At 41.3% G+C, this 27159-nt stretch overlaps 2 protein-coding genes across 4 annotated transcripts in view; one reads left to right on the top strand and one right to left on the bottom strand.

Moving 5' to 3' along the window:
* The window catches only part of LOC140135204 (nicotinamide N-methyltransferase-like), a 57120-nt gene that overhangs the window by 4362 nt on the left and 25599 nt on the right, over window positions 1-27159 (top strand). The gene's annotated exons all lie outside the window — the stretch shown is intronic.
* Window positions 798-27159, bottom strand: LOC140135202 (nicotinamide N-methyltransferase-like). Of its 3 annotated transcripts, none has more exons than XM_072156362.1 (5): window positions 27094-27159; window positions 10999-11073; window positions 5526-5730; window positions 3556-3763; window positions 798-3356 (listed from the first exon to the last, which is right to left on the bottom strand). In XM_072156362.1, the coding sequence occupies exons 3-5, from the start codon at window positions 5674-5676 to the stop codon at window positions 2933-2935; spliced, it is 783 nt and encodes a 260-aa protein (XP_072012463.1). In that variant the 5' UTR covers window positions 5677-5730; window positions 10999-11073; window positions 27094-27159; the 3' UTR covers window positions 798-2932. The 3 variants fall into 3 exon arrangements, with proteins under 3 accessions (XP_072012463.1, XP_072012462.1, XP_072012461.1); XM_072156361.1 differs by having other exon boundaries at window positions 27058-27110; XM_072156360.1 differs by lacking the exon at window positions 27094-27159 and adding an exon at window positions 25807-26674.

Raw genomic sequence — 27159 nt, 5'->3', positions numbered from 1 at the left:
CATTTGTACTGAAACTTTTACTGATTTTACGGAGTTCACCTTCTTCTTCCCGGTGCATGTAAGTGCATGTCTTGCGACACAATTTGAAATGTTAAATCCTGTGCATAGTCCAAATCCGTCGGCTCGTCCGACGCCCCACCCCCCGATTTGTGTCACGTGCAAGCCGGCGCCGATGCGCCAAAATCCGACACAATCCCCAGAATCGTCGGAATATCCGACCAAAGTGTGGCCACAAGACCCTTAGTAAATGAGCCCCAATGTGAAACAAGGTGCTTCTGGACCCTACAAACATTGAGTTCATTGGGCCTCAATGAGACCCTGAGATATGCGCCATTCCTCTGAACTCTTACCTAGTCTGGGTTTTTAAATGTTTTATTCATTTTCATTCTTTCTTTGATATTATGTTAATGATGCTAATTGTGTTGTTTTTTTTATCTAGCAGGCTCTCTGAGAGCGTTGTTTGAAAAGGGGTTTGATCAAATGGAATTGGTTTGAAAGAAATAAACTCATGGTCTTGGCATTATCTGTATCCTTCAGTGCAAGTAAGATGGAGGATCAAAATATGAAATACTTATCGGGACCCAGGAGATTCAAACAATAATAATTCCTTTATTTATATAGCACACACCAATTACGCAGAGCTACACAGGGCTTGCCACATCGGTCGCTGTCCCCAGGGGTGCACCTGCCATGAGGGGAGTTGAGAATCTCGCCTTAGGCGACGCGCCTCCTGCTGGCCGAGGGGGTTCTATCATGCTCCCGCCAACCGACACATGCCCCTGACCTCCCCAATTGTCCGCTCAGGGTTCCCCCACTCCCTGTATACCCCCCTCCGCTCTTGATAATTTTTTTTTGGTCTCTGTGACAATTAGATCTTAAAAAATATTGGATTGTCATCACAACCAGGATTAACAATAAAGCTTCATTACAGACACATTTGATAACTGTTATAGCTGTTTATTATAGTCTAGGGCTAAAGTAGAGTAAATTACCAATTACCAGAAGTCCATTTGTAACTAGGGGCCTACTGTAAGTCGGATGTTCTTAAGTAGGGAACCGTCTGTATGTATCAAATTTCAACCAATTCAAAGGCATCTTTGAATACTTCTTTAAATTGGAATGGGATACTGTATGAATGAGTGCCTTGTTATTGCTCAATTCAGCATTTATAGGATGAACTGAGACAGTCTATTAGGCTGCTTATCAATTCAGTGAGCCCCATAGATTAACCCCTTCATACATCACAACATACTATAATGTTGTGGTTCTGCAGGGGTGTATGTAGAGAGAGCTAATGAGTTGTGCTCTCTCCAACAGCCTCTAGCTGCAACTAACATGTTAAGTGCTGTAGTTGGCACCGGACTGTGGCTCCTTACAGCCCTGCAGGTTGGCGCCACCATCTTGAAAGGTCAATCAGTGCAACTTGTGACATTATCAGAGGGCATTGAATGGTGGCCATGACTCATAGAAATTTGTAAGCCTGCCAGAGATATGAATCTATAATAGCCTGCCGATGGCAGGCTATCGGAGATTAGCAGTAAAATTGCAATATACTGTAATACAAAAGTATTGCAGTATGTTGTATGAGCGACCTAAACCTTCAGGGCTCAAGAACCCTAGTAGTGCCTGAAATAATAGTAATTTTTTTTTAAGAAAAAGTAAAAGTTTAAATCATACATATAAAAATAAACAGTAAAAATCATAAAAATGCTAGATATTGCCATATCCCAAAAGATTATTCCTGGCAACAAAAAAAAATAACCCTTACTGAAAATGGCACCAAAATTTCTGAATGGCCACTTTTTTGCCATTTTTCAATCCATTAATATTTGAATAAAAATGATGAAATGGTCATTTAAGTCCCAAATTAATATTAATTATAACGTCATTGCATCTCAAAAAAGGAACCTTACTCCAAAGGTTGAAAAGTTTTTGGTATTAAAATTTGGGAAAACTGCAAGCTTTTTTGTACCAAAGATTAGAATTTTTAAAAATGTACCGAAACCTAATAAAGCCTATATAAATTTTGTATCAATGTAATTGTACCAGCCCAAAAAATAAAGAGGAGGTGTCATTTGGAGCTCAGAATGAAATCTGTAATAAAAGAGCCCACAAGAATCACCACAAATGTGTTATTTTTGTAAATTTTACCTCACTTGGAATTTTTATGCATGGAATATTAAATTGTTCCACTAAAAAGTACAATTTGTCCTGTAGATAACAAGACTTCACACAACTCCATAGAGGGAACACTAGGAATGGGACTAAAACACAAAAAACAAATAGGGCCGTGATAGGAGTCGTGATTAAAATATTTTGACTTATGAAGAGAAGCACCAAAAATTTTGCAGAAGGTGCCAACCACTCTGATATGTGTCTTAGATGTAAGTGAACTCTATGTCTCAAAAATTAAGACGTATTTATTTATATATAGGCAAGTAAAACCATCACACGTTATACTTTTATATTTATTGCAATGCTGAAAGGTTGGAGTGCTGATTTTCTGTTTGAAACCATTAAATCCCATTTACAGTGATAGATTAAAATATTTGCCTTAAACATTGCTTGGAAAAGCTTGTTTCAGTTATTAACTATGTCCTCTCTAGTAGTGGCTGCAGGCAGAAATAATTTTTTTCATTATGACAAAAATTATATCTAAATTATATATATTATTAGAAATTGTCATGCACATCATTTTTTAAATCAGATTTCAATAGTTAACCCATTTACTATAAGATCATAGACAAAGCCTTGGTTGATTATACTAGCTAAGCATTATTCTATGTAGAATGAGGGGCATGTCACATCTACATTATTTTATCAGTGTTTTGTATCAGTTATTGTGAGTCAAAATTAGAAATGATGTATACTGTTGGTTTTATCACAATATAACTTATGCAAAAAACTACTTGTTGGTTGTTTTTTGTTTTTTTTACTTCTCTTTGTGAGCAGCAATGAAAATTACACCCTTATGGTCAACAAGATCACTTTTGGCTGTTCTCTTAATAACCCTACAATAGTCAATTGTAAAACCTTCTCCAATGAAAGCTTTCCTGACAAAATCCTCATTGTATTTGACCACATGGAACTTATCTTTATGAATTGTGAAATATGTTATTTCTAAACAACCAACAAAAATGAAATATCCTTCAGGTTTCAGCAACTTTGAGAACTTCCTGAGATTTCTGATGAAATCATCTTGGTCTCTGCTGATAACATCCAGGAGCCAAGCGCTGACAATACAATCTCCTGGTGGTAAATCTATTGGCTCCGTCATATTTTCTTTCTCCAGGTCACATTTCACAACATGTTGCAGCGCTGATCTCACTTTTCCTTCTTTGTCCTGAGCCTCATCACTGAAAGAAATGGAAGAAATGCACAACAAATTAATAGTATTTATAATAAATCAATGTACATGTACTGGTTTCTGTATTTTAAGTTTGAGTAGACAAGTTATGCTAAATATTTTCGGTAGATGATCTTAAGAAATTTTCCTTATACATTCTGTATAGTGTGAACAATGGCAATGGCAGTGTATTTGAACAAATATCTCACCTGTCTCTATGTATCTCTACATGAAGTTGAGTGGCATGACCCCAGTCGAATGCTCCTGTACGAGTGTCCACCCATCTCTTCAGCTCCATCATGCATCTGTCTTTGACTTTTAAAACTATGATGTGATTGAAAAACTCACAAGCTGAATATAGATGATGAATTATAGAACCAACACTGAGGTCTATTAAGATAGCTCCTTTAATTACTCCTGAAAAGGAAGGTGTAAACATGTTAATAAAATATTACGAGAAGTGTTAATAGGCTCAGATTTACAATGTCAAAGATATGTACAGGTGGTCCCCTACTTAAGAACACTCAACTTACATACGACCCCTAGTTACAAATAGACCACTGGATATTGGTAATTTATTGCACTTTAGTCTTGGGCTACAATAAACAGCTATAACAGTTATCACAGGTGTCTGTAATGAAGCTTTAGTGTTAATATTGATTCTTATGACAACCCAACATTTTTAAAATCCAATTGTCACAGAGACCAAAAAAGTTCTGGCTGGGATTACAATGATAAAATATACAGTTCCGACTTACATACAAATTAAACTTAAGAACAAACCTACAGACCCCATCTTGTATGTAACCCGGGGACTGCCTGTATTCTACTTTGGGGAAAAAATATGGGAATATCTTACAAATATACACAACAATAAGAATCACATTGTATATATTGCTGGGTAATGATTACCAAAGGAACTCATGCTGATAACAATGTCATGTTATCCTGATATAATAAATACTGTTTGTTAATTATTATTCTAATACTAAAATATTTAATTTATTAATCCTCCACATACACATACACACACTTCACTTTACGGTATATGAATTGGTATTTTCAAAGATCATTTTCTTTATCTGCCCATAATCAAAGCTAGAGTTAAATCTTTCAATATTCCACAACAAATTTTTGGAATTCCTAAAGGGAGAATATATGAAAAATGAAAATCTACAAAATCCTATAATATTTATCACTTTGCTATGCTCTCTTTCAATAATTTTGTTGGAGTGTTAAGTTACTCTGTCTGAACATCTCCACAGCAATGTAGTTGTATGTAGTTTTGCCTGTTCATATTTTGTCAAAATAATGTCACTTTCATAGATTATGCAACATTCACTATACTACCAGAGGTCTCATTTACTTCATTTATGATTTACTTTTGTCCTTTTACTCAAAGCAATGAATACATGTCCAAATGGTTTAGCTCATTTGGCACGGGGAGGCTAAAACATTTCAGTGCACATTGTAAAAGGAAAACCTGTACAAAATCCTGATACACTGTTATTGTGTCTCTTCTATACTGTACCCCACTAACCTGACTATCCCAGATTTTGGCACAGTTGAATGTCAGGTGTTACCATGTTACACATATTTGGATATTTGTTAGGTATACTCCTGCACCTAGACCCCAAAACATACCTCCTGACTATACTCTAACCCCTCTGGGTAACAGACAAATCTCTTGTTTATACATATACTCCCTAAGGTCAAATGTCTGATCCCAGTGACATGCAAACAGTTTGCCAAGTATTTAACTAATCCTCAGCAATAAAGTAACAGAATAACAGGGTCTCCATGTCCCCCCCTGTAGATGTCAACTAAGGGCTCATTCACACGATGGGGAACAATATATACGGCCGCACCATTTGCGTTCGCATATCTGTCCCCATTGATTTCTATGTGGACCGGTCAATGTGTTGTGCCACCGCACTGTGAAAGCTAAATATAAGACAAGTCCTATATCACGCCGTGTTGCGGTACAGGCCGCTTGCTTCTATATGGAGAAAGGAGGGTTGAGCAGCACTCACCCCTTCTGCTCTCCAAAGCATGGCTACATGGCCTGGGCTATATGTCGTGTGAATGTACCCTTAAACTGATTTCATTTTAGATGAAAATCAATTATAAATTAAATTATAAATATAAAACATTAAACCAATCCTTGAAAAATACATACCCATCTTAAAAGTTTTTCTAAAATTTTCAATAAGAAACTTCAAGAATTCTTCTTTAAATACCATTTCAGGTTTGTCTGAGAAGTAATTCTCCAGCATTTGTCTGGAATCGCAGTCATGCACATGATACAGCTTACGGGTACTGGAGTCCATTGTCTAATCTTGTATCTCAGGTGGAATGAGTCCTGTCCCAATGTAGCTCAATGTCTTTATATAACAAAAAAGGAGCAGCTTGTGTAAGTAATCATAACCCATCGCATCAGGAGTTATTATTGTAACAAAATAGGTCATGGGAATATGTGCTTTAATAAAGTCATATGGGACATTGAATATATAAATCCATTTTATTGAGAATTCAGAGTTCCTTAGCTTTCAGCTTACACAGCTCCGTATACCAAAGTACATAAAAGTTTCTGACAATACAGAGAATCAAGTAGTAATTCCACTAACCCATATGTAGCAGCATATTTAACCCTGACTTCAGTTAACTGCCAACTGTCACCCTGATGTCATACAGCAGGGCACATTCTCCTGATGTATTCTGTTTTTAAACATATTACTTATAAGAATTTTTTTCCAACTCAAAATTGTACAGATAAAAACCAGAGATCGAGGCAGTTATCTCTTATATAGAGAGAGTGCAATAATGAAATCACAAAGTTCTACCCTCAACAGCACTCATCACTGATGGTTATAATAACAACCAGTGGCGTAACTAGGAGAGGCTGGGCCCCATAGCAGATTTCTGCATGGGGCCCCCCCTTCCCCCCCCCAAAAATAGACATATGTAGGTTGCATTCACATAAACGTGTACACGCCAGGCTAGAGCCTGGCAGGCACACATCAGACGCGCTGGGGAGGTGATCACTGCTCACCCCTCCCCTCTCCATAGAGTATAGAGCCGCATGGTCATTCTTATGGCCACAGATCTCTGTTACGGCCACGGCTCGAAACAGTGAGTACTCGTTGTGCTCACTGTACTGAGCCGAGGCGCTATAGTCGCCTATGAGGGATGTATATCCGTCAGCAAATTGCAGCCAGATATACATCCCCCATACGTTCTTGTGAATTGCCCCTACACAGACATATTTCTACAATTACACAAATTTATACACTGATATATACACACCTTTATATACTTATATACACACATAAAGTTCTACACGTGTATAGTTGCACCCATATACATACAAGTATACACACACATTTATGCACTAATACAGAGTGTATACAAACTCACAGTATATACACTGACCATATATACACATGCAGTATAAAAAGACCAAATACACACATACTGCATATACATACAGAATATACACACATACAAGAAATACACACACATTCAGTATATACAGCATATACATACATACTATATGAACAGCACATACAAAAACACACATACATATACATATACATATATTTATATATATATACACACAATAAATACAGCATTTGCATCTATGCATATATACACGCTATATTCATATATACACATATACACAGTATATTAATAAACACAGTATATACACATATACGCAATATACACATACACAATATACAAAGTATATACATATATATATATATATATATATATATATATATATATATATATATACAATATACAAAGTACCGTATATTCCGGCGTATAAGACGACCTGGTGTATAAGACGACCCCCCTACTTTCCTGTTTAAAATATAGAGTTTAAGATATATTCGCCGTATAAGACTACCCCTTTTTCCAACGCATACAAAACACCGGTAAAAATAAAAAAAAAACAGATTTGAATTTAACATGGTCCTTTTTTAAATGTAAATTCTTATGACATGCAGGTATATAGCAGGAAAACTATCGCTCATAAACATAAGGCATACAACAACAACATTACCATTACAGCACAGCCCCCAGTAGTATACAGCACAGCCCCCAGTAGTATACAGCACAGCCCCCGGTATTATACAGCACAGCCCCCAGTAGTATACAGCACAGCCCCCAGTAGTATACAGCACAGCCCCCAGTAGTATACAGCACATCCCCCAGTAGTATACAGCACAGCCCCCAGTAGTATACAGCACAGCCCCCAGTAGTATACAGCACTGCCCCCGGTAGTATACAGCACAGCCCCCGGTAGTATACAGCACAGCCCCCGGTAGTATACTGCACAGCCCCCGGTAGTATACAGCACAGCCCCCGGTAGTATACAGCACTGCCCCCGGTAGTATACAGCACAGCCCCCAGTAGTATACAGCACAGCCCCCAGTAGTATACAGCACAGCCCCCAGTAGTATACAGCACAGCCCCCAGTAGTATACAGCACTGCCCCCAGTAGTATACAGCACAGCCCCCAGTAGTATACAGCACAGCCCCCAGTAGTATACAGCACTGCCCCCAGTAGTATACAGCACAGCCCCCAGTAGTATACAGCACTGCCCCCAATAGTATACAGCACAGCCCCCAGTAGTATACAGCACTGCCCCCAGTAGTATACAGCACAGCCCCCATTAGTTTACAGCACTGCCCCCAGTAGTATACAGCACAGCCCCCAGTAGTATACAGCACAGCCCCCAGTAGTATACAGCACTGCCCCCAGTAGTATACAGCCCAGCCCAGCATTAAAAAAAAAATAAACTTATATACTCACCCTCTGGTGGCCCCGATGTGCGGCGCTGCTCCCCCGATGTCCGCGCCGTCTTCTTTCTTCTGCTGGGCGCCGCCATTGATCTTACCCGGCAGGCGCCTAGTATGACGCGCCGCTGCTGACGTCATACTAGGCGCCGACCCAGGGAAAGACATGGCGGCGCCCAGCAGAAGAAAGAAGACGGCGCGGAAGACTGAAGACAGCACAGCGCGGACATCGGGGCCAACGGAGGGTGAGTATTTCCCCCCCCGATGTCTTTTTGAGGCTGCCGGCAGCTTTTTGAGGCTGCCGGCAGCTTTTTGAGGCTGCCGGCAGCCATCGCTGTGCAAACACCCGCGATCGGTGCTAGCACTGATCGCGGTTGTTACCGGTAAGCCTTTGCTGCAATATGCAGCAAAGACTTACCGGCTATGGAGAGGGCTCAACCCGTGAGCCCTCTCCATGCACCGGGACCGCCGCTGTATAAGACGATTACCGGCGTATAAGACGACCCCAGAGAAGACAGAAGATTTTTCTGTCTTCAAAAGTCGTCTTATACGCCGGTATATACAGTATATACATATATATATACAATATACAAAGTATATACATATATATATACAATATACACAGTATATACATATATATACAATATACACAGAATATACATATATATACAATATACACAGTATATACATATATATACATAATATACACAGTATATACATATATATACAATATACACAGTATATACACAATATATACAATATACACAGTATATACACAGTATATAAAATATACACAGTATATACATATATATACAATATACACAGTATATACATATACACACACAATATACACAGTATATACATATACACACAATATACACAGTATATACATATACACTGAATATACATATACAGACCGATAAATACATATGTATTTACTTACCATTTAGTATGTGTAGGTGACCACCCGGCCGTGGCACCAGGCGGTTGTTCCGGTGGTTGTTCCGGCGGGTGTTCGGGCAGGAGGGGGGGGGGGTTATGGTTGTGCACTCGGGCGGGGGAGGGGGTGCGTTCGCCGGGCGGGAAGGAGAGGGGGATGCGTTCGCTGGGGCGGGAGGGAGAGGGCGGTGCGTTCGCTGGGGCGGGAGAGAGAGGGCGATGTGTGCGCTGGAGCGGGAGGGAGAGGGGGGTGCATTCGCTGGGGCGGGAGGGAGAGGGCGATGCGTTCGCTGGAGCGGGAGGGAGAGGGGGGTGCGTTCGCTGGGGCGGGAGGGAGAGGGCGATGCGTTCGCTGGGGCGGGAGGGAGAGGGCGATGCGTTCGCTGGGGCGGGAGGGAGAGGGCGATGCGTTCGCTGGGGCGGGAGGGAGAGGGCGATGCGTTCGCGGGAGAGAGAGGGGGGTGCGTTCGCTGGGGCGGGGGGCGTGGTCATCAACTGTGCCTCGCTATGCAGGGGGTAGGCGGGCCGCGGTTACTTGTGCCGGCGGACGGGGAAGGGACTGGGCGATCCAGGAGTGGAGGGTGGGCCAGGAGAGAGGTGGGCGGTAGCCGGAACACAGAGGGAGGGGCCCGGGGACACGATGTGCCAGGCACCTGGCAATGCACTGCCGGATCACTTGGCAAAGCACTGACCACAGGGTCCGTGCATCCCCGGGCCCCTGAACCTCATGGGCCCCGTAGCAGCTGCTACGGCTGCTACGGCGGTAGTTACGCCACTGATAACAACCAAAACAGAGGGGTTAGAGGAAGGAGTTAAGGCAGGGAAGGGAAAGAGTGGAGAAGGTGTTCCAAAAATAAATCTAGGGTTCAACCCAATATCTACAAATAATAGGAAAAAGCATTGACACATTGTCACCGTGCTTCCAGTAACCTGCACAAGACTCATAATGGCTACTAAAGACTTAATCTGGGATTATAATAATAATTATGATAATTCCTTTATTTATATAGTGCCAACATATTCCACAGCACTACACAGAGGCCCCGATAATAAAACCATCAAACCCACACAGTTTCTTGTGAGCTTGTATGGAGCTCGTTCAATTAGGTAGTCTAGAATACAGTGGTGCTGAATTTCCTGGACCTTTAAGTATATGGTACTGCTTTTATTATGTATCATATTTGATCTGCTTTAAGAAAATATTATATTTTATTATATATTCATCTATTACTAGTAGTTGAAATATTACTCATTAATTTTGTAAATGTGTGAGAATCAAGTAGAGATAAGGGGCGTATGATAGCTCCGCTGTGCATCCGTCATGCAAGTCACTTCTGCAAGGAAAACGAAAGGGTCAGACAATCATAACAGTACATTATCCGATCTTGTGATTCCTTCCCCTGATTTCCACAACCTTAATCTGGGAAACCATATGTATTGCTGGGTTGAGGTTCCATCATTAGGGTAAAGATCATCAGGGAGAGAGGGCACCGTGCCTCGTCCCGTTTATTATTTGGAATGGTTTGGTTATCATACCTGAACTATAAACACATGCTGATAGGACATTATGTACCGCAAGGATTACACTAAAAATGGGCCGTGTATTCCAAAAGTCTCAAGTGTCAGTCACAAGTGCTCAAAATGGGCCCGATCAAATCACTTCTCTGCATCCAAGGTAAGTTCTCGCCAAGAGATAGGAAGTGATCTGAGGAAATTTGTAGCAGAGCTAGATGAGACAGGAACTTGAGGATGTCACTCCTACGAGCTGTGGGACAGAAGGATCATCACAGAGATTATGCAGAGAAATCAGCACTTACATTCATACCTGCGACTTGTTAAATATATATCAAAGATGCAGAAGAAAGACGAAGCTGTTTATTGTAGTCTAAGGCAAAAGTACAATAAATTACCAACATCCAGAGGTCCATTTGTAACTTGTGGTCGTATGTAAGTCGGGTGTTCTTAAGTCGGGGACCGCCTTTATACTACAAATGCAAAAAGAAAAAAAGAGTGTGTATAAGCAAAAAATACAAAAGATGCTTTATTCCATTTCATAGACTACATCAATTCATCACACAACACAGATCAAAACACTTAAAACATTTAAAAAGTACAACAGTACATTACCAATGACCCATGTACATTGCTCACTGGAATCCACATAAGTAGGGGTATTGAGCAAAAATGTGTACCTAAGGTTTAAAAAACGGTGCAACCATGTCTTGTTCCAAACTTCAAAGATATCAAAAATAGAGGCCCATCAGCAAAGTCATAACAACAGGAAACATTGAACAGCTGGTAATGAATGACCTGCTATGGGCCAAAAAAGTGCCATTTTTAAATTCCATTACGGGGTTAAACGCAGGGAAAAACCAGTATTATACTTTGATAGATCAGGCATTTTCGGACGTGGCGATACCTAATGTGTTTATGATTTTTACTGTTTATTTATATTTATATCAGTTCTAGGGAAAGGGGTGATTTGAATATTTAGTTTACTTTCCATAGTACTGTATGGTAGTATATGGGGATTTTCCTCCTCATTCCTTACAATGTGCAAATCGCACATTGTAATCAATGGGTTAAAACGAGATCCTTTGGGTCTTCGGTAGTCCGAGGCTGTCATGGCAACCAATTACGGGGGAGCAACATGACAGCGCACCCACGTGCTGCTATCCTTTCTCTGCGCTATCACTATTCCCAGAGGTGGGGCCACCAGACACAAGGTGATGACATCAGCACATCTTTATCATAATATATAAAGCTGGAAAAAGACACAAGTCCATCAAGCCTTTAAGAATGAGACAAATGTTTTTTTCCCATAACCCTTGATATTTTTGCTCTGCAGAAAGGCATCCAGGGCTCTCTTGAACATGTACATAGAGTCCGCCATAACAACCTCATGCGGCAGAGAGTTTCGTAGTCTCATTGCTCTTACAGGACAGAATCTCCGTCTATGGCGATGATAGAAGTGCCTCTCTTCTAGTCTTAGAGGATGTCCCCGTGTAGTGGTCACAGGCCTAGGTATAAAAAGATCTTTGGAGATATCTCCCCTGAGCCATCTTTTTTCTAAACTGAATAACCCCAAATTTTGTAATCTGTCATTGTATTCTAATCCCCCCATTCCCATAATAATCTTGGTTGCTCTTCTCTACACCTGTTTTACACTGGTGCCCAAAACTATACACAATAGTCCATGTGTGGTCAGACCAGTGATTTGTATAAGGGCAAAACTATGCCCTTATTATGAGGATCTATTCTTCTCTTGATACATCCCATAATCTTATTTACGTAAGCAGCAGCTGCCTGTCTCTGGTCACTAAAATTAAGCTTAGCATTCACCAATCCCCCCAAGTCCCCAGTTTTACCAAATAATTGACTGCTGCATCACTTCATATAGCAGCAGCAGAGAAAGAAGACAAGGCCTGCGTAATGAGGTGGACATGAGATGCCACAAGAAGAGGGGGCTCCAGGAGGGGCCACAATATGAGGAATTGATTTATATGAGGTAGATAAGAGGGGGCAGAATACAAAGGAGAGATACTGGGCCACAATATTAGAGAAACACGAGAGGCCACAAAATAAGGTTATGATGAAAGGGGGGCACAATATGAGATGGAGTTGAGAGACCATGAAATGAGGGGGAGATGAAAGAGGCCACAACATGAAGTGGAAATGAGAGTGGCCACAATATGAGGAAGAGATTAGAGATCACAATATGAAGAGGAGATGACAGGGGTCACAATATGAGGAGGAATTGAAAGGTCACAATATGAGGAGGAGACAAGAGGTGCCACATTATGAGGGGGAGATGTGAGGTACCATAATATGAGGGGGAGATGAGGGGCCACAATATGAGGGGGGGATAGGTGTCACAATATGAGGGTGAATTGAAAGGTCAAAATATAAGGGGGAAATGAGAGGAGCCTCAATATCACGGAGAAATGAAAGGGGCCACATTATGAGGAGGAGATGAGAGGACACATTATTAGGAGGAGGTGAGAGGGACCACAATATGGAAAAAAGATGAGAGGCCACAATATGAGGGGAGAAGATGAGAGGCCACAATATAAGGATGAGATGAGATGAGCCTCAATATGAGGTGGAGATGAGAGGCCACTATATGCAGAGGAGATCAGAGGCCACAATATGAGGGAAGAAGATGAGGGGCCGCAATATGAGGGGGAGATGAGAGGGGCCTCAATATAATGTAGAGATGAGAGGGCACAATATGAGAAAGAGATGAGAGGCCACAATATGGAGAGGAAATGAGAGGCCACGATATGAGGGGAGATGAAGTGGCCACAATATGAGAAAGAAATGAGGGAGCACAATATGAGGAGGAGATGAGGGGCAACATTATGAGGGAGCAGATGAAGGAAGCAACAATATGAGCTGGCAGAAGCACAGATAGATGTAATCAATAGGTACTGGTCCAAAGAAATAAATTCATGATCCAGCTAATTTGCAAATATGAATCCTTCTTTACTATAGAACCATCTAATATACAGGACAACTGTGACATGCACCCTCATCCGACACATTTCACGGTATACCTGTCTTCAGCTATGACTAAGGACGGGCATACTGTCTGAAACAAGTCGGATGAGGTTGTCCTGTATACTAGATGTTTATACAATATACAAGATTTGTATTTGTAGCTTGGCTGGACCGTTAATTTATTTCTTTGTACCAAGTTTTATGTGCCCGTGCAGAGGGGTGGACAGTGCCTTCCTGCATGCGTTGTTTCGGAGGTGAGCTGTTATACACAAATGTATTTAATTAATAGTTCCTATTTAATGCTGGACCTTAAGTCTACAACCAGATTTAAGGAATGTAAACGAAACACAATGATAAACTGGTGTGTGTCCCCTCTGGCAGGATCCATTATTCTTTAAGTTTCTTTTGCAAATGTTTTTTTTAGCAAAAAAGGCTTTAAAAATTATTCTTATGAGCCTGAGGAACTCCAGGCTCTATTAACACTTTTGGAGCCTGAAATGCTGTTGGTCTCGTGCACATGGTCTTAGGTGGTATTCACATTACGTGTTTACATTTTTTAGGCATATTGCGAACACATTGGGGTATATGCAGAACAAAATACATCTGCATTTTTACCATCATTAATACTGATGTGTTTTATGATTTAATTAGCATGATGCATTGGCTGAGCCTTTCAAAAGGCAACAAAAATGCATTCTAGAAACGTGGCCTAAGAATACACAGGTAATATTTCCACAGCAAAAAATTGTGGAGTGGAGCAGCACTGTGTTGGAATAAATTCCGATGCGGGTGCAAGCCTCCGCTAACCCGACTCTAAGGTTAGCAAGGATAATCCAAAATAGCAAGGCCGCACTCCTGGAAAATCAAGGTGTTTATTCACCCCTCAATGGAGCTTGAAAATAGTTTCATTTAGGGGCTGAAACGTCACACCTGCCACAATAGGTGAATAAACACCTTGATTTTCCAAAAGTGCGGCCTTGCTTTCTGTTTTCAGGTAATATTTCCATAGGTGGACCCCTATTTCACTCGTGTGCCCTAGACTCCCCAGTCTGACCCTGGTTACATGAAACCATTTGTTCTTAAGTCTAGGACATTTTACCTCATCTACTTTTGCATATTATTGATATTTTAAAAGGAAAATTTAGCCCTTTTGTATTAATAGAATGGATTAAAAATACTATGGAGAAATTTTATAGAGTGTCTGCCATGTAAGCTGCACATTAAAAGATTCTGCGGTATCCCCCAGACTTGGGCACTGCTACATAATGATTTGCATTAACTAGGAACCACAGGTTTAGCCAAGAAATGCCTAGAAGGAATAATGGGGGCGGGAGTGAACTATACACCCTAATGTAGACGTGACATAATAAACATAATAAACATTGAGAACATAACATCCATCATGGAGAACAAAGTCCATATTAAACTTTGGTTAGCAATTCAGAACAATCCATACAAAAGTGGAGCCGGCTTAGAAGTGAAGTAAATGACAAAAAAGGGTACACAGATTCAAAGAAGGACCCGGTAAACGTGAGCTAGACTCAGGTAGTTTGGTTCTTCAGATGAGTGACCTGCGACCACTCTTTGGCTCCTCTTCGGGTCCCCTCACGATGCCAGCAGCTCACAAAGAATGACGTCAGCAAGCTGACAACATTCTGTGTGCCGGCCAAGTGCTAACAGCCGAAGAGGGGCATAGTGCAGTAGGAGACCACTGCTCCAAGAATCCACCCTGCAAGCCTTTTGTGGATTGTCCTGGCAACTGTTCCTCTTCTTCTTCCTCGTTTGCCACCAATATATACACTCGAATCATGTGAGAGAAAAACGAGATGCGTATAGATGACACAATATAAACTTTATTAATATAACATTTAAAACATACTTAAAAAACCCAAAACAAAGGGATTGGGTGCATATCACAAAAGCTCCCCAGAGCGACCTCATACATAAACGGTATACAGACAGTACAGTACTTAAAGAAAAAGTTGTAAACAATGCACACAGATATGAACTTGGACCAGGGAAAATAATTGGAAATAAAGAAATATATCAAAAGTTATATATTATACAATCAATGTATACCAAGGTCCAATAGCAGCAGGTAAGTACATAAAGTGCAGAGTTACATTACCAATTATAAAGGTGCAGGCTGGGGAGAAAGGGATGCCCCACGCGTATCGCCCGACTCGGCGGGCTTCGTCAGGGGATGTCGGCACTGAACAAGTGATATGCTTATGTACCCTGAACGCTCCGCCGCGGCACAGCCCACTTCCGCCCCATCGCGACGTCACATCCGGTGACGCGCCTACCAGATTACGCCTCCCAAACCAGAAAGAAGGTCATGCGTTCCAAAAGGCCGGAAGTGGCCAGTATAGCAGGTAAGATCTGCGTGTCACCATCTCCAACGGCGCAGGAATGATGCGAGGGTCTCAGAAGAGGCGGATCACCATCAAATTAAAATGTAGCATCTACATGTGATAATATGTTCTGGTAACATGATATAGAGTGGAGCAAGGATGAAAAAGTAAATAACAAAGCGGCGATAATCACGGTTTGGTCTGAAGTTAAATATATAAAAGTTATCCAACGAGTATGTGCATCAGCCATTATAGATAAATGAGCCAAGCTCCAGCCGACAAAAAAAAAAAAAAAAAAAAAAAAAAAACCTTATTAATTACATGAATGAATAAATGAGAATAGTGTAACTAACATAATAAATACTACCTAAAAGAAAATCCTACTGCTAAGAAAAATCACAAATGTCGACGAGAACGGGATACAGTGAAATTTACAAGCGATCCACGGCGAAGCCTATGAACATATCTAATAGTTTCCCATGTCTAAAGGGTGGATTGGTCTAAAAGGATGACCAAAAAGTATGTGTATCAAACATTGTAGATACAGAAGAACTTTTATGGATGTACTACAGACATCATATATTAGAAATAATCCCAGGTACTAGTACATGTAGCGATTGTGCAATTACACAAAAGTGCAACCAGGAGGAATAAGCCAAGCTTCAATCGACGAGGAAACAGCAGTAAGTAAATGACGTGTGTCTCCCATTACATAGATTATCTAAAATACAATTATTACCGGGAGAATAATCTAGGTCACAAGTATCGGCGTGGAAGAAAAGTATGTAACTGTAGAACTCCAATCATAGTAAGTATCTGTAGGACTATAGGACTCCAATCATGGTAAGTATCAGTAATAAAATATCCTGTGAAATATACAAGAAATCCACGACGGAGCATATGAACATATTTAATAGCTGCCCATATCTACAAAGTGCATAGATCCACTACAGGTGAGTGGTGTCAAAGAAAAAAGGGAGTGCTGAAAGGAAAACAATATAACTACAATCATTTTCTATTTGAAGTATAAACTTCTAAAAAGGAAATTTTAGACCCAAAGTGGCAAGTATAAAAGGCTTGTCAAGGTATATCATACAACGTGTTACCATATAAAGTGCTTAGTGTCTGGAGCTAGGCATACTTAAAAGTGGGCCCACACAAAGGTGTGCGGCGAGTGCAACACTTATAATGGATAATATTATATATTGTACAAACGAGCACCAGGGAGCGGCAAAAACAATGGAGGCGGAACAAAAATATCGTGAGCTAAGCCACAGCGAAGCGTCCAGGGCACAAGAAAACATTCCAAATATTGGCATTAAAAATAGACAAACGATACATAAGTCAAGCAATGTAGATCAAATTATCAAGGTATGTAAAGAGAAAGATCACATAATTGATGATAGCAGAACCCCAAACCCCGGGTCGGTCGGACAATGGATAAACTATATTTGTATTACATATACTACATTCAAGGGTAGAAATACAAACAGTTAGTTATTGGTGACAAAAAGTCCAAGGGATAAAAAGTAAAGAGTACAGAAATAACCAGTTAATAGTTAATTGCAACCAGTCCACGGAAAGAAAAAAGGGGGGGAGGGGAAGGAAAAGAAGGGGGAAGGGTTGGAAATGCATTGGAACTTATATTGCATAAAAACAGAATCAAGAGGCATAATGTAGAACATGACCAGTAAATGGCAGCTGGAATGTGAGGAGTAACGGTGGATCAATTCTTCTATGTAGCAGATGTGTTCAACTGGATCGGACAGGCTTCCCCAAACAAGGTGACACAATTATAAACGTAAATAGCTTGAGAAAGAAAAAACAAAAAATTAAAAAAGTGAAGACCAAAAAACACTGTGCATGTAAATCATAAGGGGCCCAATGTAAATAAACGCCAGTAAGGGGTCCAGGATGTGTACAATCATATACCAGCCAAGACATAAATATCAATGCAAAAAAAGATGTAAAGACAGTGATGAATAGAATATGAGAGGGAGAGAGACTAAGGTGGAAAAACAGTATATGATGGTGCGATAAAATGGTGAAAAAAGAAATATGTGTAATAGTAAAAACGTGAGGTGAAGTGTGGATATTGCATGTCAAAAGAGTTTGTAATAATGTCTATATATTACATATGGGGAAAACGAAACCAGACCTAAAAATAGAATTGAAAATAAAAGTGACATACCATTAAGATAGATGTAGATCTATGTTCTGTAGTGTCCCGTGAAGAGAAGTTCCTCATTCAATCCATTGGGAGCCATGGTGTTCAGCATATAAATCCACCTGGATTCATTGCGCAATAGAAGTGGGACGATGTCACCCCCCCTGTTGTTAAGTGTGACTTTTTCCAAACCAACAATCTTGAGGCCTCGTGAACAACCTCCATGGAATCGTAGAAAATGAAGAGCAACCGAAGTTAGCTTTTTGCCTTTTTGTTGGTCCGAGGACGCCGTCCGAATTGTTGACATATGCTGTTGGCATCTCTTTCGAAGCTCCTGTGTGGTCTGACCCACATATAATTTGCGACAGGGGCATATCAAAATGTAAATAACTCCCCTTGTTTTACAATTGATGTAGCTCCTGATTTTATATTTTTTCTTCAATGTCTGGTCTTCGAAGAACTCAGATCGTAAAACAAAGGGGCAGACGGAACATTCTCCACATGGGAAGGAGCCCAAAAGACGTGTTCCTCGTCCCAGAGGAGTCAGAGGGCGTTGAAAATGACTATTAGTCAAAGCGTCCTTTAGGTTCTTTGAGCGTCTGGCTGTAATGTGTGGTTTGTCTGTGAGAAACGGGATGAGTCTGTTGTCACTCTTAAGGATGTTCCAATTTTTTCTTAAGATGTCATGTATTTCTGTCCATTGATTGTTATAAGTTGTAATCAGTCTCGGTCTAGGATCTACCGGTCGTATTTTGGTTTGAAGTAGTTGGCGTCGTTCGCTGTTCTTAGCTCGAAGGAAGCCCTTGGAAATGGTCTTACGAGGATAGCCTCTGTCCCTGAATCGGGAGGTTAGATCATGTGCATGTTGTTTGAAATCCTCTTCATTGCTACAGTTCCGTTTAACTCGAAAAAATTGTCCCGTGGGTATGCCGTTTTTGAGGTGGGCTGGGTGGAAGCTAGAGAAATGTAAGAGGCTGTTAGAGGCCGTTTCCTTACGGTACAAGGAGGTGGTTAGTTTAGGGTGCACGTACCTGATTTGGATATCCAGGAAGTCCACTGACACGTCTGACATGTGGGCAGTCAATTTTATATTCCATGGGTTGGTGTTAAGTTGGTTGATGAAGTCGTGGCAGTCCTCATAGGTACCTGACCACAGAAGGAGAATGTCATCGATGTAACGATACCACCCTGCTACCCGGGTCTTAAAGGCGTCAAGGTGGTAGACCACATTCTCCTCCCACCACCCCATAAATAAATTTGCATATGAGGGGGCACATTTGGCCCCCATTGCCGTACCCGATACCTGTCTGTAAAAAACCCGGTCAAAAAGAAAATAATTTTGATGTAAAACCAGGTGCAGGAGATCAAGTAAGAAGGAGTCATGCCTCCTATCCATTGACCACTGCTTATCCAAAAAATATGTAATGGCATCAATGCCTACCTGGTGTCCAATGATCGTGTACAAAGCTTCCACATCGAGCGTGACCAGCAGTATAGACGTTGAAGCTTCAAACTCTTCAATCTTCTGGATGAGATGTGTGGTATCCCGAACGTACGAGGGTAACTCGGTAACTAGGGGTTGAAGGAAGAAATCCAGGTAAGTACATAACCTTTCGTTCAAACCCCCAATCCCCGAAACGATCGGACGCCCCGGAGGCTTCACTAGAGATTTGTGTACCTTCGGTAGCATGTAGAAAGTTGGTGTTGTGGGCTTGTCTGTTGTAAGGAACTGCACTTCATTTTTGTTCAAAATACCAACTCGAAGAGCTGCTGCCAATAACCGATCAATTTTTTCTTTAAATATAGAAGTCGGATCTGAGGGTAAGATAGCATAGAAACGAGGGTTATTTAATTGTCTCATTGCCTCCTCAAGATATAATTCCAGGGGCCAGATGACAATGTTACCCCCTTTGTCCGCCTCTTTGATCAGGAAGGACTTGTTTTGTTTAAGGTTATTTAAGGCAATACGTTCCAGTTTGGATAAGTTCTCCATTTTGTTATTATCCGGTTTGAGTGTCCTGATATCCTGCAGTGTGGTCTCATAAAAAATCTGTAAGGCAGGGAATAACCTAAAACTAGGTGTGCTATGAGATGGTGTGCGAAGATTAAACCTCCTCCTACCTTGTTCAGCCGAGGTTTCATCAAGGAGGTCCAGAAGATCTCTGAGGACCTGTCTATCCTCAAACGGGAGGGAGTCCAAGAGTGATGGTTGATGGTATAATAATTTGAAGGCTAGTTGCCTGCAGAACAAATACAAATCTTTCGTTAAAACAAACTTATCCAGCCGGTTCATGGGGGAAAAAGAAAGGCCCCTCTTAAGTACCGATAGTTCGGTGTCATCTAACTGATAAGTGGACAGGTTAATGACCTGAAGGTCATAGACATTACCTTCATTTGGGGTCTTTTTGTTCCTGGTTGGTTTGTCTCGTTTGTAATTCGGTGACCAATTGCGGTGTCTCGGGCCCCGTTTCCTAGTATTTTGTTGACTGGAGGAGGAATCATCCTGTGACAAATCAGACTCACTTAAATCCGTAGATTGTGAATCACATGCTTGAGGGTCGGTAGTTGGTCTATTTTGTAAGGCTCTGGAGTAGAAACGTCGACTGTTACCGCGATGAGACCAAAAGTAGGCTCTGTTCTTCTCGTAGTCTTTTTTATCGCGCTGTAGTTTGTGTTGTTTATTTTGGATGATGCTTTTCTCATATCTGTCAATGGTTTCTTGAAGTTTCTTGCGGAATGGTTCTACCAGTGTTGTCATATCGAACCCTGTCAGCCGGGATTCCAGTTGCTTGATTTCTTCGCGTTGACGATTTAATAGTTCCCTGTCGTGGTTTAGCAGCATGTTAACCAGGATCAGAGAACACTGGGAGAGGCCCTTTTCCCAGTTGTTTTTTTCTTCCAGGTCCACCTCCCAGGAAGGGAAAATCTGCACCCTTAGACCTCGAGGGAAAATTTTCAGTTTCAGATATTCCTCCAGGGTGCGGATATTCCACCAAAGTCTGGTGATAGTTTTGTGCAGAGTGATAAGATCATTGGATATTTTTGTAAAGTCCAGATTAGCAGTGGAATCAACTGACTCTTGAAAGATACTCACAAATTGATTATTCCATTGATCGGTTATTGGCAGCAGCTCTTCGAGTTGGTATTTTGAACAAAAATGAAGTGCAGTTCCTTACAACAGACAAGCCCACAACACCAACTTTCTACATGCTACCGAAGGTACACAAATCTCTAGTGAAGCCTCCGGGGCGTCCGATCGTTTCGGGGATTGGGGGTTTGAACGAAAGGTTATGTACTTACCTGGATTTCTTCCTTCAACCCCTAGTTACCGAGTTACCCTCGTACGTTCGGGATACCACACATCTCATCCAGAAGATTGAAGAGTTTGAAGCTTCAACGTCTATACTGCTGGTCACGCTCGATGTGGAAGCTTTGTACACGATCATTGGACACCAGGTAGGCATTGATGCCATTACATATTTTTTGGATAAGCAGTGGTCAATGGATAGGAGGCATGACTCCTTCTTACTTGATCTCCTGCACCTGGTTTTACATCAAAATTATTTTCTTTTTGACCGGGTTTTTTACAGACAGGTATCGGGTACGGCAATGGGGGCCAAATGTGCCCCCTCATATGCAAATTTATTTATGGGGTGGTGGGAGGAGAATGTGGTCTACCACCTTGACGCCTTTAAGACCCGGGTAGCAGGGTGGTATCGTTACATCGATGACATTCTCCTTCTGTGGTCAGGTACCTATGAGGACTGCCACGACTTCATCAACCAACTTAACACCAACCCATGGAATATAAAATTGACTGCCCACATGTCAGACGTGTCAGTGGACTTCCTGGATATCCAAATCAGGTACGTGCACCCTAAACTAACCACCTCCTTGTACCGTAAGGAAACGGCCTCTAACAGCCTCTTACATTTCTCTAGCTTCCACCCAGCCCACCTCAAAAACGGCATACCCACGGGACAATTTTTTCGAGTTAAACGGAACTGTAGCAATGAAGAGGATTTCAAACAACATGCACATGATCTAACCTCCCGATTCAGGGACAGAGGCTATCCTCGTAAGACCATTTCCAAGGGCTTCCTTCGAGCTAAGAACAGCGAACGACGCCAACTACTTCAAACCAAAATACGACCGGTAGATCCTAGACCGAGACTGATTACAACTTATAACAATCAATGGACAGAAATACATGACATCTTAAGAAAAAATTGGAACATCCTTAAGAGTGACAACAGACTCATCCCGTTTCTCACAGACAAACCACACATTACAGCCAGACGCTCAAAGAACCTAAAGGACGCTTTGACTAATAGTCATTTTCAACGCCCTCTGACTCCTCTGGGACGAGGAACACGTCTTTTGGGCTCCTTCCCATGTGGAGAATGTTCCGTCTGCCCCTTTGTTTTACGATCTGAGTTCTTCGAAGACCAGACATTGAAGAAAAAATATAAAATCAGGAGCTACATCAATTGTAAAACAAGGGGAGTTATTTACATTTTGATATGCCCCTGTCGCAAATTATATGTGGGTCAGACCACACAGGAGCTTCGAAAGAGATGCCAACAGCATATGTCAACAATTCGGACGGCGTCCTCGGACCAACAAAAAGGCAAAAAGCTAACTTCGGTTGCTCTTCATTTTCTACGATTCCATGGAGGTTGTTCACGAGGCCTCAAGATTGTTGGTTTGGAAAAAGTCACACTTAACAACAGGGGGGGTGACATCGTCCCACTTCTATTGCGCAATGAATCCAGGTGGATTTATATGCTGAACACCATGGCTCCCAATGGATTGAATGAGGAACTTCTCTTCACGGGACACTACAGAACATAGATCTACATCTATCTTAATGGTATGTCACTTTTATTTTCAATTCTATTTTTAGGTCTGGTTTCGTTTTCCCCATATGTAATATATAGACATTATTACAAACTCTTTTGACATGCAATATCCACACTTCACCTCACGTTTTTACTATTACACATATTTCTTTTTTCACCATTTTATCGCACCATCATATACTGTTTTTCCACCTTAGTCTCTCTCCCTCTCATATTCTATTCATCACTGTCTTTACATCTTTTTTTGCATTGATATTTATGTCTTGGCTGGTATATGATTGTACACATCCTGGACCCCTTACTGGCGTTTATTTACATTGGGCCCCTTATGATTTACATGCACAGTGTTTTTTGGTCTTCACTTTTTTAATTTTTTGTTTTTTCTTTCTCAAGCTATTTACGTTTATAATTGTGTCACCTTGTTTGGGGAAGCCTGTCCGATCCAGTTGAACACATCTGCTACATAGAAGAATTGATCCACCGTTACTCCTCACATTCCAGCTGCCATTTACTGGTCATGTTCTACATTATGCCTCTTGATTCTGTTTTTATGCAATATAAGTTCCAATGCATTTCCAACCCTTCCCCCTTCTTTTCCTTCCCCTCCCCCCTTTTTTCTTTCCGTGGACTGGTTGCAATTAACTATTAACTGGTTATTTCTGTACTCTTTACTTTTTATCCCTTGGACTTTTTGTCACCAATAACTAACTGTTTGTATTTCTACCCTTGAATGTAGTATATGTAATACAAATATAGTTTATCCATTGTCCGACCGACCCGGGGTTTGGGGTTCTGCTATCATCAATTATGTGATCTTTCTCTTTACATACCTTGATAATTTGATCTACATTGCTTGACTTATGTATCGTTTGTCTATTTTTAATGCCAATATTTGGAATGTTTTCTTGTGCCCTGGACGCTTCGCTGTGGCTTAGCTCACGATATTTTTGTTCCGCCTCCATTGTTTTTGCCGCTCCCTGGTGCTCGTTTGTACAATATATAATATTATCCATTATAAGTGTTGCACTCGCCGCACACCTTTGTGTGGGCCCACTTTTAAGTATGCCTAGCTCCAGACACTAAGCACTTTATATGGTAACACGTTGTATGATATACCTTGACAAGCCTTTTATACTTGCCACTTTGGGTCTAAAATTTCCTTTTTAGAAGTTTATACTTCAAATAGAAAATGATTGTAGTTATATTGTTTTCCTTACAGCACTCCCTTTTTTCTTTGACACCACTCACCTGTAGTGGATCTATGCACTTTGTAGATATGGGCAGCTATTAAATATGTTCATATGCTCCGTCGTGGATTTCTTGTATATTTCACAGGATATTTTATTACTGATACTTACCATGATTGGAGTCCTATAGTCCTACAGATACTTACTATGATTGGAGTTCTACAGTTACATACTTTTCTTCCACGCCGATACTTGTGACCTAGATTATTCTCCCGGTAATAATTGTATTTTAGATAATCTATGTAATGGGAGACACACGTCATTTACTTACTGCTGTTTCCTCGTCGATTGAAGCTTGGCTTATTCCTCCTGGTTGCACTTTTGTGTAATTGCACAATCGCTACATGTACTAGTACCTGGGATTATTTCTAATATATGATGTCTGTAGTACATCCATAAAAGTTCTTCTGTATCTACAATGTTTGATACACATACTTTTTGGTCATCCTTTTAGACCAATCCACCCTTTAGACATGGGAAACTATTAGATATGTTCATAGGCTTCGCCGTGGATCGCTTGTAAATTTCACTGTATCCCGTTCTCGTCGACATTTGTGATTTTTCTTAGCAGTAGGATTTTCTTTTAGGTAGTATTTATTATGTTAGTTACACTATTCTCATTTATTCATTCATGTAATTAATAAGGTTTTTTTTTTTTTTTTTTTTTTTTTGTCGGCTGGAGCTTGGCTCATTTATCTATAATGGCTGATGCACATACTCGTTGGATAACTTTTATATATTTAACTTCAGACCAAACCGTGATTATCGCCGCTTTGTTATTTACTTTTTCATCCTTGCTCCACTCTATATCATGTTACCAGAACATATTATCACATGTAGATGCTACATTTTAATTTGATGGTGATCCGCCTCTTCTGAGACCCTCGCATCATTCCTGCGCCGTTGGAGATGGTGACACGCAGATCTTACCTGCTATACTGGCCACTTCCGGCCTTTTGGAACGCATGACCTTCTTTCTGGTTTGGGAGGCGTAATCTGGTAGGCGCGTCACCGGATGTGACGTCGCGATGGGGCGGAAGTGGGCTGTGCCGCGGCGGAGCGTTCAGGGTACATAAGCATATCACTTGTTCAGTGCCGACATCCCCTGACGAAGCCCGCCGAGTCGGGCGATACGCGTGGGGCATCCCTTTCTCCCCAGCCTGCACCTTTATAATTGGTAATGTAACTCTGCACTTTATGTACTTACCTGCTGCTATTGGACCTTGGTATACATTGATTGTATAATATATAACTTTTGATATATTTCTTTATTTCCAATTATTTTCCCTGGTCCAAGTTCATATCTGTGTGCATTGTTTACAACTTTTTCTTTAAGTACTGTACTGTCTGTATACCGTTTATGTATGAGGTCGCTCTGGGGAGCTTTTGTGATATGCACCCAATCCCTTTGTTTTGGGTTTTTTAAGTATGTTTTAAATGTTATATTAATAAAGTTTATATTGTGTCATCTATACGCATCTCGTTTTTCTCTCACATGATTCCAATACTTTCTAGATGTGTGATGAAACCCTCTTATTTTTGAATATTGTCACCCCACCATTTCCAAAGAAACAATATATACACTCACCGGCCACTTTATTAGGTACACCATGCTAGTAACGGGTTGGACCCCCTTTTGCCTTCAGAACTGCTTCAATTCTTCGTGGCATAGATTCAACAAGGTGCTGGAAGCATTCCTCAGAGATTTTAGTCCATATTGACATGATGGCATCACACAGTTGCCGCTGATTTGTCGGCTGCACATCCATGATGCGAATCTTCCGTTCCACCACATCCCAAAGATGCTCTGGCCCAAAGAGTGCCAAGAAAATATTCCCCACACCATGACACCACCACCAGCCTGAACCGTTGATACAAGGCAGGATGGATCCATGCTTTCATGTTGTTTTCGATGAGCTTGTGCAAATTGTAGCCTCAGTTTCCTGTTCTTAGCTGAAAGGAGTGGCACCCGGTGTGGTCTTCTGCTGCTGTAGCCCATCTGCCTCAAAGTTCGACGTACTGTGTGTTCAGAGATACTCTTCTGCCTACCTTGGTTGTAACGGGTGGCGATTTGCCTTTCTATCAGCTCGAACCAGTCTGCCCATTCTCCTCTGACCTCTGGCATTAACAAGGCATTTCCGCCCACAGAACTGCTGCTCACTGCATGTTTTTTCTTTTTCGGACCATTCTCTGTAAACTCTAGAGATGGTTGTACGTGAAAATCCCACTAGATCAGCAGTTTCTGAAATACTCAGACCAGCCCTTCTGGCACCAACATCCATGCCACGTTCAAAGGCACTCAAATCACCTTTCTTCCCCATATTGATGCTCAGTTTGAACTGAAGGAGATGCCGCCATGTGATTGGCTGATTAGAAATAAAGTGGCCGGTGAGTGTATTCTATCATGACATGAAGAGCTTTTTCAAACAGGTGAAAGATGGCAAAGGTATTGATGACGATGGCATCATCGGCACTGACCATATTGGTGGCATATTAGAAGCAGTGCAGAACTGAACAAATGGTGTTCTCCTGGCTACTACAACCACTACCCGGATATCTGGAGCTGGAATTACTCAATTGCCAGCATATGTAAAGTGGAATTCCACCTAGTTGGTACATCACATATTAAGGGGTTGCTGGGCAGGTCAAAGTACCCCTGTAGTGCAGAGGAAAGAGCAGCATCATTTGCAAATGCACGCCATGTATGCTCCAGTAGATCTGTATAGCTGGCCAGGAACCTTTACACCACCAAGTTTAGCAAATGTGCAATACACGGGACGTGTGTCAATGTGGCTTGGCCAAAAGCTGCTACCATGTTGTGGTCATTGTCGCACATCACCTCGCTGGGCTTTAGGTTGAGCAGCAACCACTCAACTGTTTAATCCTTGATCCCTTCCATGGCTCCTGGGTGGTGTGTGGTCTCCCAGGCAGATAAGTTTTA

Source organism: Engystomops pustulosus, chromosome 6, assembly GCF_040894005.1.
Source record: "Engystomops pustulosus chromosome 6, aEngPut4.maternal, whole genome shotgun sequence".
Lineage (NCBI taxonomy): Eukaryota > Metazoa > Chordata > Amphibia > Anura > Leptodactylidae > Engystomops > Engystomops pustulosus.
Note: the sequence above shows the minus strand (reverse complement) of the source record. Positions and strands in the feature narration are given on the sequence as shown.